The sequence below is a fragment of the Giraffa tippelskirchi genome, chromosome 2 (genome assembly GCF_054371585.1).
Source record: "Giraffa tippelskirchi isolate mGirTip1 chromosome 2, T2T-mGirTip1v1.2.pri, whole genome shotgun sequence".
Classification (NCBI taxonomy): Eukaryota; Metazoa; Chordata; class Mammalia; order Artiodactyla; family Giraffidae; genus Giraffa; species Giraffa tippelskirchi.
The window spans coordinates 138,865,506-138,886,873 of NC_137276.1; the positions used below are offsets into that span (position 1 = coordinate 138,865,506).

General features: G+C 42.4%; 2 protein-coding genes across 9 annotated transcripts in view; one reads left to right on the forward strand and one right to left on the reverse strand.

Moving 5' to 3' along the window:
• Window positions 1-260: 260 nt before the first annotated feature.
• LRRC31 (leucine rich repeat containing 31) overlaps window positions 261-21,368 on the reverse strand; it is a 40,859-nt gene continuing 19,751 nt past the window's right edge. The window contains exons 1-9 of one of the 8 annotated variants that reach the window (XM_081570834.1): window positions 18,930-19,184; window positions 16,705-16,848; window positions 14,583-14,750; window positions 10,496-10,663; window positions 9,810-9,977; window positions 8,864-9,028; window positions 7,073-7,240; window positions 4,089-4,256; window positions 261-401 (exon numbers count right to left, since the gene is read on the reverse strand). In XM_081570834.1, coding sequence (XP_081426960.1) covers window positions 379-401; window positions 4,089-4,256; window positions 7,073-7,240; window positions 8,864-9,028; window positions 9,810-9,977; window positions 10,496-10,663; window positions 14,583-14,750; window positions 16,705-16,810 — 1,134 coding nt within the window. In that variant the 5' untranslated portion in view covers window positions 16,811-16,848; window positions 18,930-19,184 and the 3' untranslated portion in view covers window positions 261-378. Of the gene's footprint in view, window positions 402-771; window positions 1,262-4,088; window positions 4,257-7,072; window positions 7,241-8,863; window positions 9,029-9,809; window positions 9,978-10,495; window positions 10,664-14,582; window positions 14,751-16,704; window positions 16,849-18,929; window positions 19,185-21,368 lie in introns of those variants that run through there. The other 7 variants (XM_081570830.1, XM_081570835.1, XM_081570836.1 and 4 more) reach the window with 7 other exon arrangements.
• SAMD7 (sterile alpha motif domain containing 7) overlaps window positions 19,416-21,368 on the forward strand; it is a 69,194-nt gene continuing 67,241 nt past the window's right edge. Inside the window, exons 1-2 of the mRNA XM_081570829.1 lie at window positions 19,416-19,515; window positions 20,499-20,633. Of these exons, the coding sequence (XP_081426955.1) occupies window positions 20,615-20,633 (19 nt within the window). The 5' untranslated portion in view covers window positions 19,416-19,515; window positions 20,499-20,614. The remainder of the gene's footprint in view (window positions 19,516-20,498; window positions 20,634-21,368) is intronic.

Genomic DNA, 21,368 nt, shown 5'->3' on the forward strand with positions numbered 1-21,368 from the left:
CAAATTCAACATGTCCTTCAAGCAATGATTATAATATGAATTATTAGTGCAGCAAGAAGAAAGCAAAACATAATCTGATTAGAATATATCAGAATAGAAATGTGTGAGCAGATCCCTCTGCCATGCAATGAATTTCCTGCTTTAGTAAGAGAAAACCAGAAATTCCCAAAATCACTGACAGCAACACAGGAACTTTAATTAATGAATTAAATAGGTTTTATGAGGCAAATTCCATGTCAAAGAAATGCTCAGAGGTATTAATAATACGTTAATTTGTTTATTTTAGCAACAAAATATTTTACTTTAACAAGGTATGTTTTTGATACCAGGTTTTGAATTTTTGATCACTTTTAATGAAGATCTGTATGTCAGTGACCGTTATCTGTATTCATGGTTTGTATCTGAAATAAAAGGCAAGAGAACATAAACAATGAACAACTGAAGGGCATACTTTCTGATGAAAATTACATTTCCATCAGACCACATTGAGACACATATAATGATAAAGATAACATGAAAATGTTCCACAGTTAGTGCCTTTCACATTGGAATTTTACACACTCACATAAATACACACCCTTATATTTAAAACATTTAGTAAAAGAGGCGGAAAATTCTAGGGAAAGAAAAAAGGAGATGCATTACTGGAATCTAAACATTTTGTCAGGCCTTCTAATTAGAAAGTGAGCTAACTATACATCCAAACAAATGAAAACCCATTGAAAAATGTCACCATTGTTTCATAAAATAGAGAATAAAGGCATGTTCATATTAGATTATCCTAGACATATATTTACAAAGCTCTTGTAACATAAATCACATTAAACAGCCCAGAAGCTGGTATTCCTTTGACTTCACCAGGATTCACTCATGTTCTTTTCTTCTCCCTTTGGGTGACGTGTAGCTTAGTTGAGCCTTGGAAAGTCAGCTTACTGAAACCCGCCATGGTCAAAGTGAATGCTGCTTCTGTGATCTTGGTCAAAGCCTTGTAGTTCTTCCTCCTGTGAAGCTGGGAGAAGCCACCTCTTCATTCCTATCTCAGTGATCTTGGGAAGTTTGGTCACGGCACTTAACAAGCATCTAAACCATTGTCCGCACTTCCTAAAAGTTGATGGCCGAAGGCTGATATCCAGCTCAGTTAATTCCTTGAGGAGCCACAAGTTTTGGCAGAAGATGGTCCATCCTGCCTCACAGATGCTGTCGTTATAACTCAGGTCCAGCTTCTGCAGCCTGGCCAGGTGCCCTGTCTGAATTACTGATGCTGAAAAACAAAATCACTCTGCTAAAAGCCAAGAACACTTTCTAGTGCAACTGTTTCCCACTTCCAATAACACACACACTAGCTCCAGGATTTGTAAAAAGAGTGGCACTTAATAATGGAATGTTGTTAGCTGGCAGTTTTTTTTCAGGGCATTTGAAATTACTCTGGTAACACCTCTCTGCATCCCATGTACAGCTTGAAAATGGGATTTTTTTTCTCTTTCCAAATTCCAACCCAAAGAATGTCTTTTTTGGTTGAGTTTATGCCCTCTGCTCTCCTGGAGCCCCAGCTCTTGCTGCAGACTTTCTCTAATTAAATGTGAGGAGTGACTGCTCACTGGCTTTAACTCAGGATCATTTGTGAATAGTCTTCTTGCTGTTTAATGCTGTTTCATTATTCATTGCTTATTTACTCATTCTTCATTCAACAGCTATTTAATTGAGTACTTTCCATGGACAAAATATACTTGGATAATTTCTAATTCATGTGTCAATTAGAACCTTTTGTTCATGGGTCAATTTTTCCTTTGAATAGCACGCATTAGGTAGTATCACAGTACTACCTAAAATGGCTCTTAATAAATAATGGTTAATGAGGAAGCTAAGGAAAGGAGCAAGGAGAGACAGCCAGAGCAGATGGCATGCGCTTCCCTTTTCAGCCAAAAGCAGGAATGGGTTACAGAGATGAGATGGGCAGAATCTCAGAGCTAGAAGGGACCCTGGAGGGCTCCTCATTCAACCTCTAGATGGATGATCAGAGAAAAATCCCTCACAGCTTCTCTAAGGGGGACCAGCCCAATTCTGCCTGAAGCCCCTTTCAGGCTGCCCCAGCAGAGGGAAGCAGCTCTCAGCTGGAGGAAGCCATGCCTCTGGACCCCATCTGACCTTGCCACTGCCTATCTGCAGGGAACCTCAGCTCCTTCCATGTGCCAACCATGCAGTGTTGGACAACAGTCAGGTCTCCTCAAATGTCCCCGTTAGGACTAAACTTGCCCTGGTCCTTCAATCATTTGTCACACATCATGGCTTCCAGACCAAGCAGGATGCTCCATTCCTATCAAGGCTGACTATAAAGCTTTAGTAACCAAGACAATATGAAATTGGTAAAAGAATAGATGCGTAGACCAATGGAGGCTTCCCTGGTGGCTCAGTGGCAAAGAACTTACCTACATTTTCTTCTCACCCCCTTAACAGTATCTTTTGCACAGTATAACTTACAGTTTTGATAAAGATCTATTTATCAATTTGCTAATTTGGTGGACAGAGCTTTCTGTGTTATATCCTAAAAACTTTATGCAAAACTCCAGTTCCCAAGTATTTTTCCTAGATTTTATTCTAAAGGTTTTACATTTACATTTTACTTATCCATTCTGAGTTATTTTTGTCCCAGCTGTGAGATATAGGCTGAAGTTAATATTTTTGTATATGATAGCTCACTTAATCAAGCACTATTAGTTGAAAAGCCTTATTGAATTGCCTTTGCATTTTTGTCAAAAATCAATTGACCAATTTGTGACCCCGTGGACTGTAGCCTGCCAGATTCCTCTGTCCATGGGATTCTCCAGGAAAGAATACTGGATTGGGTTGTCATTTCCTTCTCCAGGGGATCTTCCTGACCCAGGGATTGAACCCATTTCTCCTGTGTCTCCTGCATTGACAGGCAGATTCTTTACCACTAGCACCACCTGGTGGAGAAGGAAATGGCAACCCACTCCAGTACTCTTGCCTGGAAAATCCCACGGACAGAAGAGCCTGGTAGGCTGCCATCTATGGGGTCGCACAGAGTCGGACATGACTGAAGTGACTTAGCAGCAACACCACCTGGGAAGCCCTCATTAGTCGTTAGGGAAATGCAAACTAAAACCACAGTGATTTGTCCCCATCTTCTAATCACAGTGTTTGGCCATAACACTTGTTTCGAAAACACATATTTATTCCAACTAGATTGAAATATCAGAGAACAGTGTGAACGTAACACGAATTTCTTGTTTGCTTACACATAATTCATCCACAGGAAACAACAGGTAGACAGAAAAAACTATACCCAGCTGAGCAAAGCCAGGAATAGGCTTAAACAAAATCCACACATGCACAGCCCTCTGAAGGACAAGGAGCTTTGCCCATCCACATCCAGTTCCAACTTCCTATTCTATGTCAGAGAATCCTTCTCCTTCCACCACCATATCTGTATCAATCTCCTTTTTTATTTTTTTTAATGGTTGGCTGCACCTGGTGACTTGCAGGATCTTAGTTCCCCAACTAGGAATAGAACCTGCACACTCAGAAGTGAAAGCATGAAATCCTAATCACTGGACCACAAGGAATTCCTCCATCTCCTTTTATGAACCAGTCTCTACTGTGTATTTGGTTTTAGAATTGCCTGTGTCTATTTTAGGGCTTCTCAGGTGGCTCAGTGCAACCCACTCCAGTACTCTTGCCTGGAAAATCCCATGGACAGAGGAGCCGGGTAGGCTGCAGTCCATGGGGTCGTTAAGAGTTGGACACAACTGAACAACTTCACTTTCACTTTTCACTTCCATGCATTGGAGAAGGAAATGGCAACCCACTCCAGTGTTCTTGCCTGGAGAATCCCAGGGATGGCGGAGCCTGTTGGGCTACAGTCCACGGGGTCACAAAGAGTTGGACACGACTGAAGTGACTGAGCACAAACCAGCTTTCTCCCAAGCAGATGTCAGGGAGCAGGGAAGGTGCACAGAGGCCTTAACTCCAGGCCTCATTGCCTCCTCCACCTCCCTTTCCCCAGGCTGGCAGGGCAGGCACACTGGGCTCTGAGTGTCAGGACAGCTTTGGAACCAGAAGATACAAACCCAAGAGAGCCATGTCATCTGTCACCAGGGAACAGCTGCTCAGCCTCAGCACTTGAAGAGACATTGAAAGCTTTAGCGTCTCCATGAGCAGCTTCAGATTGCCGCCAATACACTTATTCCAAGAAAGGTTGACTATTTTCAGAGCAGGGAGGTGAATGGAGGCTTCAGCTGAAATTGACAGCAATAAGAATAGCAATAACTTAGACTTACTTAGAGGTTGTAAACTTTGAACTTGAGCAACCTAGGCTAGGGCAACATATTATCACTGAGTTAAGACAGTTTGGGGCTTTCCTCGTGGCTCAAATGGTAAAGAAATTGCCTGTAATGTGGGAGACCTGGGTTTGATCCCTGGGTTGAGAAGATCCCCTGGAAGGGGGCATGACAACCCACTCCAGTATTCTTGCCTGGAGAATCCCCATGGACAGAGGCACCTAGTGAGCTACAGTCCATGGGGTCACAAAGTGTCAGACATGATTAAGCAACTAGCACTTTCACTTTCAGAGACGTCTTAGTTGCAGCATGTGGGATCTAGTTCCTGACTAGGGATCGACCCTGGGTCCCCTGCATTGGAGTGTGGAATATTAGCCCATGGACCACTAGGGGAATCCTGAGATCCAGCAGTCTTTGGATTAAATTGGGTGAAAGAGGGACATTATTTCTGGGTGTGGGCAGTACCCTCCACAATTCCTTGTTTCTCCTGCCTGAAATCCATGGATTCAATTTATGTTGCCTATTTTCATTTGGAAGAAATTTTGGAAACTTTAGAAAAGTAAAACTTGGCTAAATGGTTAATTCACTATCAACTGGCGTTTCTTTCCTTCACCTCGCGTTTCAGAAGGAGAGAGAGATAAACAGTTTTCTCATCTAGTCAAGATTTCCAGAGTGTGTTCTGGTTTTACATATACCAGTGGCTTCTGAAACTGAGACAAGGCCAAACCTTCCTAGAACTCTGAAATACCAAAATGTATTGTGTTTACTTAACTGCAGTTACAGAAACAAGGAAGGGAAATAGTGTAAATTAGAAAGATGTTTAAAGGAAATTGAAAGATTTTCTGCCTAGTTCTCAGTTTCCCCTAACATTAAAACTAACCAGAGCAACTTATTCACAAGGTATAGTCATTAATTACGTTTTACATTTTCTTTCTAAAAAATGTTTGAGGGGTAGATATATATTCTTTTATAATATCTAATAAGAACACCCCTCCCACTCATATGGTACAGAGACCTGTCAATAAGAAATTGAACTTTTTTTTCAAAAAATGATGTAGAGAAATATGTATATACTTACTTGATATATATTTATATATGTATATGTATAAATACATATTTATATGTATGTGTTTATATGTATAAATACATATTTATATATATGTATATGGTGGGATTGCATCCTGATAAGTTGAAAATATCTTAAGTAAAAAATGAATTTAATACACCTAGGTCATCAGTATAGCTTTGCCTAACCTGGTGGGCTACAACAGTCCATGGGGTTGCAAAGAGTCGGACACAACTGAAGTGACTTAGCACACACGCACACAACCTACCTAAACATTCTCAGAACACTTATATTAATCCACAGTTGGGCAAAATCATCTTACACAGACCCTATTTTATACTCAAGTGTTGGACATTTCATGTAATTTATTGAATACTATACTGAAAGTGAAAAACAGAGTTGTCTGGGTACAGAGTGGTTGTTAAGCTTGCCTTTATGATGGCATGAGAGAGTATCATTCCACATTATGTATCACTAGCCCAGGGGAAGATCAAAATTCTAAGTGTGATTTCTACTGAGTGTATATTGCTTTTAGAAAGTAAAAGTCACTCAGCCACGTCCGACTCTTTGCAACCCCATAGACTATACAGTCCATGGAATTCTCCAGGCAAGAATACTGGAGTGGGTAGCTATTGCCTTCTCTAGGGGATCTTCCCAACCCAGAGATCAAACCCAGGTCTCCCACATTGCAGGCAGATTTTTTACCAGCTGAGCTACCAGAGAAGCCCTTACATCATCTTAAAATTGAAAACTCTTAAGTTAAACCATTGTAAGTCAGGGACTATCTGTAGATTCATGTCATGTGATGCAATTTAGTGTAATATCTACTTGATTATGATTCTTTGATTGTGTAGCTATAATTGAAAAGAGTTATGCCTTCTGATGGCCCATCAGACTCACAGAAATCCCAATTTATATTGACCTCGGTGGAATTACAAGGTACTACAAATGTGAACCTCCGGAGTTGGTTATACAGCCATCCCTCCATATAGACAGGGGTATTATTTCCAGAATCCATCAATACTGAAGTCCCTTATGTAAAGTGGCATAGTATTTGCACATAATATATGCACATCTTCCCATGTGTATACTTTAACTCATCTCTGTGCTGTGCTAAGTCGCTTCAGTTGTGTCCGACTCTTTTCAACCCTATGGACTGTAGCCTGCCAGGCTGCTCTGGCCATGGGATTCTCCAGGCAAGAATACTGGAGTGGGTTGCCGTGACCTCCTGCAGGGTATCTTCCCGACCCAGGGATTGAACTCACAACTCTTATTATCTCCTGCATTGGCCAGTGGGTTCTTTACCACTAGCACAACCTATAATACCTAACACAATATAAATTCTATTTATATAAACAGTTGCCTGAATGAGGCAAATTCAAGTTTTGCTTTTTGGAGCTTTCTGGAAATTTTTTCCCAATTATTTTTGACCTGCTGTCAGGTGAATCCATGGATTTGGAACCCCTGGATACAAAGGGTCAACTATGCACACTTTAAATGTTAAAGGTTAAATTTGCAAAAGCCAGAAATCATCCATGTGGCCTTGAAAGTCACTTTTAAGAGAGTGTGTTTCCTGAAAAGAAGACAGATTGATATTTCACTGTGTCCATGGCTGAGCCTTGGAATGAAATTCACTTGGAGGGAAAGAGAGGCCTCCCTCTCGGGTGTTACTGTGCCAGTGTCTGCAGGGATCCAGAGAATCACTTACCCAGGGCAGTAAAAGTCTCACTCTCCAAAGCACAGTTGCTGATTATCAATGACTTCAACGCTGGTAAAAATCGGAGCCTGCTGAGTAGGTTTTCAGAATAGCTGCCCATCTCTTTGTTGGCAGATAAATCCAATTCCTGAAGACTCGAGAGTAAAGGGATAACCTGAGCTGTTAAAACATCAAGAGTGACGTGGCTTAGGCAGCATCTCACAAGGGGTCTCTGGGTGTTGAGGTGCCACAGTCTTCTTGATCAGCAAGCATGGCTCTTGCCTACGTGACCCCTGCCCTTCCTTACACACCATTCCTCACCACACATGCCAGCCACTTTCCCCAGCATGCAGCTTGGGCTCTTCTCTAAGCCTCTCTCCAGGCCGGTAGTAAAGAGCAAAGACTTCAGAGACAGAGGAAACTGGGTTCTCATCCTGTTTGTTGCTAAAGAACAGTGTGACTTTGGGTAAGTTGTTTAACTTCTCTGAACCTCAGTTTTCTCGATGATGATAATAACAATAACTACTCCATAGAGACAACGGGAAGATAAAATGACTTGGTATATATATAAAGTGCCTGGTGCAGTGCCTGGCACACATTAACTGCTCAGTTAATGTTTGATATGATCATTCTTTCCTCAGAATATAAGTCAGAATTACTAGGAAGGCAATGAAATCAAGCAATCAGAATAGATGTCTGTTGGGACTTCCCAGGCACCCCAGTAGTTGGGACTCCACGCTTCCAATGCAGGGGGCCCTAGTTCAGTCCGGGTTGGGGAACTAAGATCCCACATGCAGCTAAATTTTTTTTTAAATTAAGATATGTACATTGGTTAAAAAAAAAAAAAAAGAGAGAGAGAGATACTGAAGAAAACCATCCCTACCTAGGATGAGCCCATAGTTTGGAGAGAAAGCAGAGCATGGCTGGTGTGCATGGGAGTCAGCACAGTGTAGCTGGAGAAGTTGATGGGGGAAAGAAATAGAGAATGCAGTCAGAGTGACAGAGGAGCAGGAAAACCATCTAGACTCTTGCAATAATCTAGGCATAGACTGACAGTGGGCTGGAGCAGGATAGTAGAGGTCTAGACAGTGAGCCATGGTCAGATTCAGGATATATTCTGAAGGTTTATTGTGGCTGCAGATGGAATAAAACCCTTAATCTCTATGGCTATGCTTGCTGTTTGTTAGGGGAAATTGCATATACATTACCTGTTACAGGACTGTATCTGTGGTAGGAAAGTAAAGGTAGTGACCTAAAACTGTAATTATGCACTATCCACTGACTTTCTGTAACTTCACCTTATCTAAGTGCCTTGGCATAACTTGTGAGAGAGAATGCCTCAACACCCTTCGTTTTGGCTTTCCCTCTACATCCTTCTTTGTAATATGTTTTGTGACATTAACAGATTCATTTCTAAATGGTCACAGGAATTCAAAATTTCTTCCTCGAGTGCCACATCTATCCTTCACAGATGTGTATAGGAGTTTAGATTCACTAACGTTCACCAACTCAGTGGACATGAGTCTGAGCAAACTCCAGGAGATAGTGAAGGACAGGGAAGCCTGGCCTGCTGCAGTCCATGGGGTTGCAAAGAGTTGGACATGACTTAGCAACTGAACAACAACAACAACAACATTTATTGGGCACCTAGTATTTGCCAAATACTATAATGGGACATTCACAGAACTTTTATGATGTGATCCTCCCAGGAACTTCATAAACAGTACATCTCAGATTTGCCAGTTTCCCAAACATATGCCAATGTTCTGAGAGTCCTCCCTCAGCTCTGCAGCACCTACTCACTCAGGGACAACACGTCATCAGCCGTCAGCGAGCACTGGCGAAGATCCAGCCCCTCCAGGTGCTCCAGCGTGGCCAGCCCTGTGGTGTCTTCAAACCCTCCACCCAGCTCCTTGTTGCAGGAAAGGTCTAGGGTCCTCAGCTCACACAAGTATCTAAAGGCAGCATCTACAAAGAAGGTCAAAATCTCACTCTGACATATTACAGGACAGTCAGCAGGAGTGGAACAGGGGAGGGGGCAGGCGTAGAGAAGGGAGACTAAGAAAATATATACACTGTGATGACAAAACCCCTAATGGAGGGATAACTGTCTGCTTTGTACCACTAACCCCTTTGGACCTGACAATGGCTTCGAACACTCTCCCTATGACTTGCATTGATTGCTAGTGCTTTTGCTCAGATTTCTGCAACTAATGGTTCTTTTTCTACGGTCCTTGAGCATTGATACATTAGCAGCATTCTAGACTTAAACTGCCAAGGAGAAGGATAGGACAGGCTCTAGAAGATCAAAGGATAAAAATACATTTCACTTCGTATTCTCATGTAATGTGGGTACTCTGTATAGCAGAGTAAATTTTAACTACAGATGTCACTGAAGTTGTTTTTATCAGCACCAATTCCTTCCTACTACTAAGCATAAAATAATGCTGGCACTTTCAAAAGTAAGAGAGAAATGGAGAGCTTTAGTAGCACACTTTTATTTTGCACACTGTCTCTCTCAAATCTAAAATACCCTGGCCTTCTTGGAGCTGGACATTTAGTTTTGTAATTGTAAAAATACATGCTCACTGTAAAAGACTTGGAAAATCAATAAAACTTGAAGATTTAAATTACCCATGATCTCATTCCCTGACCTAACCCTTGTTTCTAGTTTGTTATATTTCCTAACAGCTTAAAAAATTAAATGTAAAATACAATTATATAGAAGCTTCAGTCATTGCTAACTCACCCAATAGCTTGACACTCTTTTGTGACAATCCACATGAATGTAACTTCAAGACTTTCAGGTTTGAGGTACTTTTTAGTCCATGAGCAATACTATTGAGACTGCCACCGATGTTTCTGTTAATAGAAAGATCAAGTACTTCAAGGTTTTGCAGTCTAGGTAGCAACTGACCTGGAAGGAAAGAAATCCAAAGAACAACTCAGTAAAGATGCAGGGTGTGGGACTTCTCTGGTGGTCCAGTGGTTAAGAATCTGTCAACAATTCAGGGGACATGAGTTCCATCCCTGGTCTGGGAAGATTTCATATGCCATGGGGCAACTAAGCTTGCGAGCTGCAACTATTAATACTAAAGCTGGTTCTCTGGAGCCCACAAGCTGTAACTACTGAGCCCAGGCACCCTAGAGCCAGTAATCCTCAAAAAGAGTAGCCCCACTCACCGCCACTAGAGAAAGCTCAATGAAGCAGCAATGAAGACCCAGCGCAGCCAAAAAACAGATGTGGGCATGAAAGCTGGAGCAGGCGGGGGATGGGGGTGGGGGGAGAGTTACATCTTCATGTGACCTGGGATATAGTGAGCTACTCTTTCAATTCAGGGTGAGAGGAAACACAGCCAATGTCAACTCCCAAGCTCTCCAGTTATGGGCATCTTCACATTTTTCCTGGGAAGGACTCTACCAAATTCTACTTGCCCACAAACACCCCATCTTCTGATGTGAGGGTACAGTCCACGAGCTCGAGTGTTTGTATCTTGCTCCCTTCTTGCAACGTCTGGAGGATCAGAGGCAAGTTTCCTCCCACTTTACTGTTCCAGGACAAATTCAACTCTTCAAGTTCAGGCAGCACTTTAAGTGCTTCTCCTGTTTAAAAAAAAATGGTCCAAAGATCAGGTTGGTTTCCAGGTTCACAAAGCAGGGAATTCATTTCAAAGTCAATACAACCATCATTTACAAAGTATTGAAGCCAGGCCAAGTCCTGGTTAGATGCCAGGGGACAGGGAGGAGAAAAGGACCCAGTTCCTACCCACGACCAGCAGGGTGAGCTTCTAGGCACAGCCAGAGTTCTGAAGCCATGCTCATAAGCAAAAATTGTAAAAAAAAAAAAAAAAAATTTCACCTGTCGGTAATGTGTGTGTGTGTGTGTGTGTGTGTGTCTTAGTCACTCAGTTGTATCCAACTCTTTGTGACCCCATGGACTGTAGCCCGCCAGGCTCCTCTGTCTGTGGGATTCTCCAGGCAAGAATATTGTAGTAGGTTGCCATTCCCTTCTCTAGGGGATCTTCCTGACCCAGGAATCAAACCCAGGTCTCCTGCATTGCAGACAGATTCTTTACCTGAGCCACCATGATTTTACCAAATCATTTTTATGGTAGTAAATATTTCTACTCATCCATCTACTTTCTCTTATCCACTCTCTTTAGGGATCATTATTGCTGAGAAGCTTGTCCAGAGGTAGAAATATAAAAGATTTAGAAAATAAAACATGAAGATTTAAATCACCCATAATTTTATTCCCCAACATAATCACTGTTATATTTCAGCCAGAGGTAGAAGTAAAAGCAGGGCACTGGCCATCACAGAGGAAAAGCTCACTCTGACATCAAGCATATCACATACAGCTGATCCAACCACTGCAGGGAGGAATGAGTAAGAGAGCTCTAGGCATTAGCAGCTCATAATGCCTTGGGATGCAAGCAGCTCATGACAGCCCTGGGGTAAAGAAGGATGCAGTGAACAGGCATGAAACTTAACATTTCTGACACCATTTCACACAGGAAACACTTGAGGGCTACAGAGTGGAAGCCGGGAAGCACTTAAGAATGACTGTCATTGTTTTGGGGGCAGAACAGAATGGTGAGCTGCACACATGGAAAATGTACTTTCTCAACATGTGGAGTCAATCTGAACACCAATTAAGAATGTTGGAAGGTCCACTGAGTCCAGAAACCTCTATTCTACTGCTGGATACTGGGCATGAACTTCTGCCACTGATTATTTATTCTATAGTTTAAGGTTTTTCGGGCTTCCCTTGTGGCTCAGCTGGTAAAGAAGTCACCTGCAATGCGGGATACCTGGGTTCAATCCCTGGGTTGGGAAGATCTCCTGGAGAAGGAAAAGGCTACCCACTCTAGTATTCTGGCCTGGAGAATTCCATGGACTATACAGTTCATGGGGTTGCAAAGAGTTGGACATGACTGAGCAACTTTCACTTTAAGGTTTTTGGAGTCTGAGAGCCCCACTTAAAAATGCAAATTCTTCAGGAAGTTTAACATCATAAGCCGATAAACAGGTATCATTTTGTATGCCATTGCCAGTCAATAGGGTGTGGCTTTGAATAGCCCTGAGGCATGCCCAGGATCAGGGAGAAAGAGGGCATGATCGTCTGTAGTACATCTAATATTGGAGGGCTATACACTTGCCATCCTGCACTAAGCAATTGTAACAGGTGTAATAATGTTGGAATGACTCCTGATTTATGCTTTCTTAACAATAAACCATTTACTCTCCTACTCTTCTTATGCCCCATCTGCCATTAAGGCTAAGTAGAGTATGGATGATAAGAAAGCTCCTCCGGTTCTTCTGAGATGGATGAAACTGGAGCCCATTATACAGAGTGAAGTAAGCCAGAAAGAAAAACAACAATACAGTATACTAATGCATATATATGGAATTTGAAAGATGGTAACGATAACCCTATATGCGAGACAGAATAAGAGACACAGACGCATGGAACAATTTTATGGACTCTGAGGGAGAAGGTGAGGGTGGGACGTTCTGGGAGAATGGCATTGAGACATGTGTATTGTCATATGTGAAACAGAGCACCATTCCATGTTCGATGCATGTGACAAGGGCTCAGGGCCGGGCCAATGGGATGATCCAGAAGGATGGGATGGGGAGGGAGGTGGGTGGGGGGTCCGGGAAGGGGAACACATGTAAACCCATGGCTGATTCATGTCAATGTATGGCAAAAACTATTACAATATTGTAAAGTAATTAGCCCCCAACTAAAATAAATAAATTTATTAAAAAAATAAAAAAAAAAAAAAAAAGAAAGAAAGCTCCTCCTGGTAAAGAGGATACAGAAGTCCTTCCAGAGAGGATAAATTCTTGAGGAGAGGGAAAAGGACACAAAACATCAGTGACAAGGTTGCAGACTCTCCTGGACCAGATGAGTTTGGAGTACTCATTTCTACCAGGGTAGAAATTCAATTTGCTGGGTTTCCCTTGTGGTCTGTGGTAAAGAATCTTCCTTGAAATGCAGGAGACACTGGTTCGATTCCTAGTCAGCGAAGATTCCACATGCCTCGGGGCAACTAAGCTCCTGTGCCACAACTACTGAGGCCTGAGCACCCTAAAGCCTGTGCTCCTCAACAAGAGAAGCCACCACAGTGAGAAACTCACGCATTGCAGCTAGAGAGTAGACCCTGCTTGCCACAACTAGAGAAAAATCTGTGCAACAAAGACCCAGTGCCTACAAAAATAAAACTAAAATTAATTAATTAAATTTAAACATTAAAAAAAGAAAATTTAATTTCTGGTTCCTTAAGGTTGGAGGATCATGAAAAAGATTAGATTAGTCAAAAATAAAGAAACTATACTTCTTTTCATGCCTGAGTAACAGTAAGTTAAATTTGGGACTCTGCTACATGATAACCAGCTGCTAACTTGTGAGGCTAAATTGATCATAGAAAACCACAGAAAGGTAATTTTGGATGGGGAAAGAGGGAAAGAAGGAATTATCAATCATTGAGCACCTACTATGTGTCAAGTATGTAGGTACTTTATAAAAATTATTTAATCCTCACAGTTTTTTGAGGTGGATATCATCCCCATTTCAGAGATAATAAAACCGAGTCTCAGAAAGGTTAAGTGTTTTGTCCATGGTCAAAAAATAGTTAGAAGTGGGACCAGGATTTGAACTAGGATCTAGCCATTTTCTAGGGAATGATTAGAGAGAAGTGTGTCTGTGCATGCTCAGTCGTGTCTGACTCTGTGACCCCCATAGATTCGTAGCCCACCAAGCTCCTCTGTCCATGGGATATTTCTGACAATACTGGGGTGGATTGCCATTTCCTCCTCCAGTTTAGAGAAAAGACATTGGTGTAAATTTTGTTGCTTTTACAGAAATCTTCGCCGAGATGTAAATGATCAAAATACATAATTGAAATAAAGACTTGAGATGAAAAGAAGACTAAAACAGTATGTCTGGCATCTAAAATCAGCAAGCATTCCAGTAAAGCAGCTGGGTTAGCAGCATGACAAATTTTAGCCTACATTTTAGGTTATTCAATGTTCAACATACAAAACTAACTTAATTGAGGTTCTGGTTCTACGTAAACCATTGCTTTTATTTGAAAAATCTTGTTTTGATCAATTTTTTAAAAATAGGAATGGGAAAAGAGAAAAGTATTATTTTGAAATTGGAAAGGAACTTAATTTATCTATCCCAACTTCTCTGTGTTATAGATGAGGTAACAGACCCAGAGTGAGCAAATTTTGCAATTATTATTTCCATTTAAACTCCCTGAGACCAGAGGCTTGGTCAGCTTGTTCCCCTCTTTATCCCAGGGCTTAGCGCAATTCTGGGTGCAGGTTACACAGTTCTCTAGAAAGTATGCAAATGCTCAACACAGCATTGCATCATGTACAGACAGCGCTCTCATCCTCGTCCATGGGAATCCAAAGGGAGTGGTCACCCAGGTAATTTGCCTTTGAGGGTTTGGATTGCAGAGATCCTTCCAGGCAAGCACTCTCTCAAGGGAAGCAATCATCATACCCAGTGCCCGAACATCATCAGCGGTAAGTCTGCAACTACCCAGCCTCAGGATTTTTAACTTGCTGACAAGATGCATTTGCTGGGTGAGTACATGGAGGTTTCCACCTATGACATCATTCCAGGAAATATCCAGTTTTTCCAAGTCTGAGAGAGAAGGCAGCAAAGCAACTAGAAGTGAACACAAGAAAAGACAGATTTACATGTGGAATCTGTGATTTGTAGTAAACAGGATCCATCTACTGCTTGTTGCTCTGTAAGAGGATAGAAGGAGGATGGACAGGCTGACTTTCCGCACAGCAGGGCTCCCTCAGGTGTGCAATTGGAGACTTTGTGATATTACATATCCTATTCCTTTGGACCTTTTTTATTTCTGCCAAATAATTGCATTCTAAAAAGGCAGTGGTGTTTCTGTGAGATTTCATAAGAATTTCTTTACTGTAGTGGAAATGGCAATTCAACTACAACTGTTACTACCGCTGTCACTACAATGTGTATACTGGTCCTTTTATTTTGCAAACCCTCTAACAACCATCACTCTGTCATTCTACTGGATCCTCAGGCTGAAGGCCCGGGGAACACCCCATTGGCCAGGACTGCTCAGACAGTGCCCGTTAACTATTTTTTCTTATCTAGATCACCTGGGTATCACCATCTTACAAACCTCCTGTTATACCTACATGGGCCAACATGTGGAGGTTTAGACAGGCACAAAGCCTGACCAGAACCTTCTCTGAGTCTCCTCCATTGCTCACAAAACGTGAAGTTACTCTCTGTGAACAAAATTCTCCAAGGTTATCTTTATCTCCTGAGGCAACAAGACTTGAGAGTGGAAATGCCAAAGTCAAGGCTGGAAGGTGTCTTTGCTTGCTTGCTTTTAAATATGTCTTGGATGTCAAAATAGTGGCAGCAGTTAGACATCACACGGTGAAGTTCTAGAGTTACAGGCACAGCAATTCCTGACCTTCCACCATTCTGAAGAAATTCTGAAGACACACTTAGGGGCAAAAAAATGTGTTTATGTTTTCTTTTTACCAGCGTTCAAAGTGTTAGTCACTCAGTCATGTCCTACTCTTTGCAACTACATATACTATAGTCCACCAGGCTCCTCTGTCCTTGGGATTCTCCAGGCAAGAATACTGGAGTGGGTTGCCATTTCCTTCTCCAGGGAATCTTCCTAGCCCAGGGATTGAACCCAGGTCTCCCACATTACAGGCAGATTCTTTACTATCTGAGTCATCAGGGAAGCCCAAAACATTTCAGCAATTTCATTTTGTTTACCATGATCCTAACTTTACAAAGTATGAAAGTCTATTGAACATATTAGAAGGCAAAAAACCAGGATTCCTGGGACACGCTCTGGAAGATTTCAGTTCAGTGGGTTTGGGGTGGACTCAAGTGTATGCATTTCCACAGGTTCTGCAAGATTCTGACACACAGGCATTTGAGAACCACAGTTACAAAGATCATGGTTACAGTTTCCTGTTAAGAGATTTGTCTCAAATGTAATGGCATGGATTTTAATTAAAATAGTCAAGGACTGCCCCCCCCACTCAAAACACAGTTCTTTTGATTCCTCTGTTGGTAGACACATTTAATGTGATTAAATACTTAAGGTGTCCGAAAAAAGAGAATCTTTAAGAAGGTGATGATGGTGGTGTTGGGGAGAGGGTTCTTTGCAATCAAACTCCTGCTGGAGTGTCACAAATAGTAGTTGTACTTTTGTGTAAAAAAAGATGTGAGCAGTAATCACTAGGAATGATACTTTTCATTCCACAGACAACAACATGATGACCCTTTAAATTCCCAGCAGGGCTTGCTTTTATGGATGAGCTTATATCATAGGCAGGAGCAGATGAGTTTCAGAGAGTTAGAGGTAATTAGTAGAGAAGTAAAATTGCTCAGGAAAAACAAACCTCCCTCCTAAACTTGGGCTCAAATCTTTGAAACTTCAGGAAGAATCAACTGACTTGCTTTTTAAAAAAATTGCAATGTAGCTGCTCTTCCTGAACTGTCTGGGCCACCCTGCAGACCTCGGGTTACCAAGTGAGGACGGAGAACTTTGCCTGCTCATCTCAGCCCAAGGGCCCTCTGTGCCTCTAGATAAGGTTGACTCCATACAGACCTGTTTCCCTCACATCCGCTGCTGTCAGTCTGCAGTTGTTCAGATCTAGACACTTGTTGACAGCCTTTCTGCCCAGCTTCTGCAGAAACCACTCGTTTTCCTCCATCCTGGATCCCAATTCTGTTTCTGAAGTGAGAGTCTTGGCTGTATGATAAGAATAAAGAAGAATTTGCTGTGAATGATAGTATTAAAGATGAGACCCATGAGAAGACAGACAACAACTGTGAACTAGTCCTTTGTGAAACCTCAACTCAGGAGGGGACAAAACCTGACCTCTGTCCCTATGGCTGGTGCTCAACACTGGCTGCTCTAGGGACCCTTTTCCTACAACGGAGGCTGAGGAACTCAGGGCCTTTTCTTTCATGGCCTGACCTGGGCTTCTTGCATGGAGACTGAATCATGTTCCTAGACGAAGTGGTAAACTTGTTAGCGCCGCGTTTAAGACAGTTCCGGTGGAAGGATGCACAGACATCTTTGGTGAACGCACTGCTGGGAGAGGTGCCCACATGCTGGCCTCCTAACAGGACAGATGAGGAAGCGGGAACATTGCAGTCACTCCCAGTGAGCCTCAGATGGCTAAAGGGGGCAAGTGAACCACTTGCTGCTCATTTCCTAGACCCTTCAACTAATAAATCCAGAGAGAGTAGTGCCTACAAGAGCTTTTGTATTTTCTTAACTCCTGACAGAGAATAAATTCAGAAAACCTCATTTGTCTTTTATTAGGTACTTTTTTTTTTAGGGACATATGTGACACCCTTGCCAAGTTCCTCTGTAATAATGCTGTACTAACATGTCACTAACATTTAAAAAGATTAAATAAAAATAAAAGGCTATAATTTTGTGTGTGTGTGTTAATCTCTCAGTCGTGTCTGACTCTTTGCGACCCCATAGACTATATTAATTTTATTAATAATTAATTAATAATTAACAAATGTATTAATTTTATTGTCTACCACTGCATGTGTCAACATGTAAGCCACATGTGGAACATACTGTACTTTTGTAAGACAAAATGAATAAGCATGTACAGACAGTGACTTTAATGAGGTCCTGTAGTGATAATACTTATAGGGACTTCCCTGTTGGTCCAATAGTTAATAGTCCATGCTTCCACCACAGGGGGCATGGGTTCAATCCCTTGTCGGGGAACTTAAATCCTGCATGCCATGTGGTGAGGCCAAATAAATAAATAAAATATATACATACAGTATGCATACTGGAATCCAATAGAAAAGCATAAGTTCCAAATGTACAGTAATACTCTACTAACTCTGACAAAAAAGTATACAAATCGTATAGAGAAAAAGAAATATATTGGCACCAGTGAAAATGAAAAGATAGCAGCATTACCATAGTAGTAAATTTAAACTAAAATATTAGCAGGATAATAAAGATTCCATCTCTCTTCTGCAGTGGGTCTAGTGGCTTGCCATTCTTAAGAAAACCGCCTCCAGGCTGTACATCTTTGATAGGATGGTTGGCGTTGCCACATTCTACCAGTAAGAGGCAGCAGCATCCACCACCATTTACCTCTTCACTCTGGCCTTCAATTTTTATTATAGTAAGTTGGATACAAGGTATTTTATTTTGGGTAGGATTGCAGATTTAAGAAAAACAAAAATACCATGTCCAATTAAACTTAAACTTCTGGTAAGCAAAGAATCATTGTTTAGTAAAAGTACCTCCCAAATAATGCAGGTATTTTTCTTTTTCTGACAACCCTAATTTGGGGTGGATCAGAGGAGAGTTATGGATGAGGGGGACTAGGAGGGACTGCCTCTTACATGCCAGTGAGGACAGAGCATTTTGTGTATGTTTAATGCAAGGAGTCGTAAGCACACTGTCTCATAGATTTGGAAGCCGAGACTCAGACTGTTAATTGGTCAGCAGCAGAGTCAGAATTTGAACCCAGAACAATCTGCTCCAAAGCCCATTATGTGTGTGTGCTTTTTAAATTTTTGTGCTTAAAATGTTTTTCTCTGCATTGTGTCTTATTGCGCTCCCTTTTGTCTTTTAGCTTTTTTATCTCTGTAAGTTCAACCTACAACCATGCTCAAGTTCCAGCTTCACCAAGCCTTCTTTTTCTTTGTTTTCTTCTCAAGCCACTGTTCTGTCAATCATTTCCTTTACTGTCAAATGTTTGAAAAGAGTGGAGTGTGATTGTTGGCCCCACTTCTTCAACACAGTTACCAATTAATCCTCTACATTCTAGTTGCCACGCTCACCTGGCCAAATAAATTGTTTCTCCAAGGTCACCACCACCAATGATGTATGTATGGTCAGGCCATTAAGGATGGTTGTTCTCTTGATCTCTGTGTATCCCCTACTTGACCAGGCTCTGCTTCCCTCACATGACTATCCAATCCTCTTAATTACAGAGCTTAATCAGTAACTGCCTGCCTGCTTGCCCCCTGCCCCATCTCCTGGTTTCCCTGGTTACTGATGAGCCCACCTCCCCTATAAATGGTAGCCTCCTTCTCCTGGTGAATATCAAAGCCTGCTGCCATGTCCTGCCCATTGTCTGTCACACTTGGTGAAGTGTGACTCCAGGACCTTTGTGTAAGATGCCCCTAACCAATGAACACTGATGTCTCTATTGCTGTCACCAGGCTTTTTCTTTGGTTTTAAGTCTGGGCAACTACAAGATTTGCAGGCCAGCGGGGTGCAGCCCAACAACCAACCAACTGACAGATTCTGAAATCCCTTTGCAGACCACATTCTACTTGGGTGCTCTGTAATATATATTTTATATGATTGGCAAGTCCAAGGCAGCACAACTGGAAAACCTAGATCAACTAGTGCGTCCATCAGGTAAGCAAGTCATTTAACTTCTCTGAGCCTTGGTTTACTCACCTATAAAATGGAAACAATAATTTCCACCTGGTTCATTTATCAGGAGTGTAGTGACTTAAAGTTGCTGAACCTTCCCAGGAAGAAGGAACTCTACAATACCTTTGACATGATACCTACTTTGTAAACACTGTTGAATGAACAAAAAGCTAAATGAGTGAATGAATGAATATTAGCTTTATAGTTCCTCAATTACCAAAATCAAGATGATAAATCTTTATCAAAACACCTAAGTATGAATATGAGTACCCATTTTTGAGGCCCCCACACATTCCCTTACAGACCATATATATGTTTTTTTTAATCTATGAAACTCTTCCTTCAAGAAATATCTTATGTCACAGCTCAATATATATAACAGATGAGTCAGATCTGCTACAGGTTGGCTGAGGTGGGAGGGCTGGCACTCCGTGGAGGGGACAAAGTGACCACATGTGAGCAGCTCCATGGAGCGATTCAGGGCCGCTGCTGTACTGCTGAACCGAATTCTTGCTTCTCCAGGAGATTACTGTGAGCCAAGCAGGATCTTCTCATTAGGTTCTTTTCCAAGCTAAACCTGGAGAGGTTGGCTTCTGTTGTTTACAACCAAGAATCCTAATACTCTCATAAAACATGATTACGTGTTTGTAATGTGGGTGGTGCGGTACAGGGAATCAAGATAACAAGTTCCTGTTATCAAGGAGCTACCTGTCTGATGGAGGCGACAGATGAGAGAGCCACGGTCACAGTACAGAGGAGATGCCAGGGGTGCCAGGTGGCCCAGGGTAGAGACAGTAAGTGCTTTAGTTCTTGAGATGGGTCTTGGCAAGCTTCCAAGTGAAAGTATTAGTCGCTCAGTCATGGCCGACTCTTTGCGACCTCGTGGACTGTAGCCCACTAGGCTCCTCTGTCCATGCCATTCTCCAGGCAAGAATACTGAAGTGGGTTGCCATTTCCTTCTCCAGGGGATCTTTCCAACCCAGGGATCGAACCCAGGTCTCCTGCATTGCAAGCAAGTTCTTCACTGTCTGAGCCACCAGGGAAGCCTAAGTGAAACTGGTAGATAAATTGCACCTGAAACATGAGTGGAAGTCAGCCAGGTGGGTGGTCAGGAGGGAGGGATAAGTGGGGGAGGGGTGCAGAGGGAGGATAGAGACACAAGGGAAGGTCTTTTTTGGCACAGGGAACCACTGTGGGGGAATGTGGCCAGATCAGGAAACTGCAGGTAAATCAGAATATCAGCAGTGGAGGATGAATGTGAGGTTGGGGGAAGGCAGAGGCCGTGAAGAGATGCTCAGTTCAGTTCAGTCGCTCAGTGGTGTCCGACTCTTTGCGACCCCATGAATCACAGCACGCCAGGCCTCCCTGTCCATCACCAACTCCTGGGGTTTACCCAGACTCATGTCCATCGAGTCGGTGATGCCATCCAGCCATCTCATCCTCTGTCGTCCCCTTCTCTTCCTGCGCCCAATCCTTCCCAGCATGCTTGAGAGTATAGACTTTCTCTTCAAGGCAAGAAAGACTCAGTGAAGAATTTCAAACCAGTGGAAGACACCACGATATCTGTGGTTTAGAAAGAGCGCCCGGCAGAAGTGTGGGGGCCAGGCTGGCAAGAGAGCAAGAGCAGGAGCAGAGAAACCAGGTAGGATACTGTGGCAGTGGTCCATGCAAGAGAAAAGAAAGCCAGGACAGCAACAGAGAGGACCAACCAGGTCCCAGAGCCATTTGGGGAACAATACATATAACTCCAGGGGCCACTGAGTTTGGGGAGAAATGAAAATGGAGAAGCCACGCACATCTTGAGGGGCTAATATTGGCCAGCTGAGATAACCAGC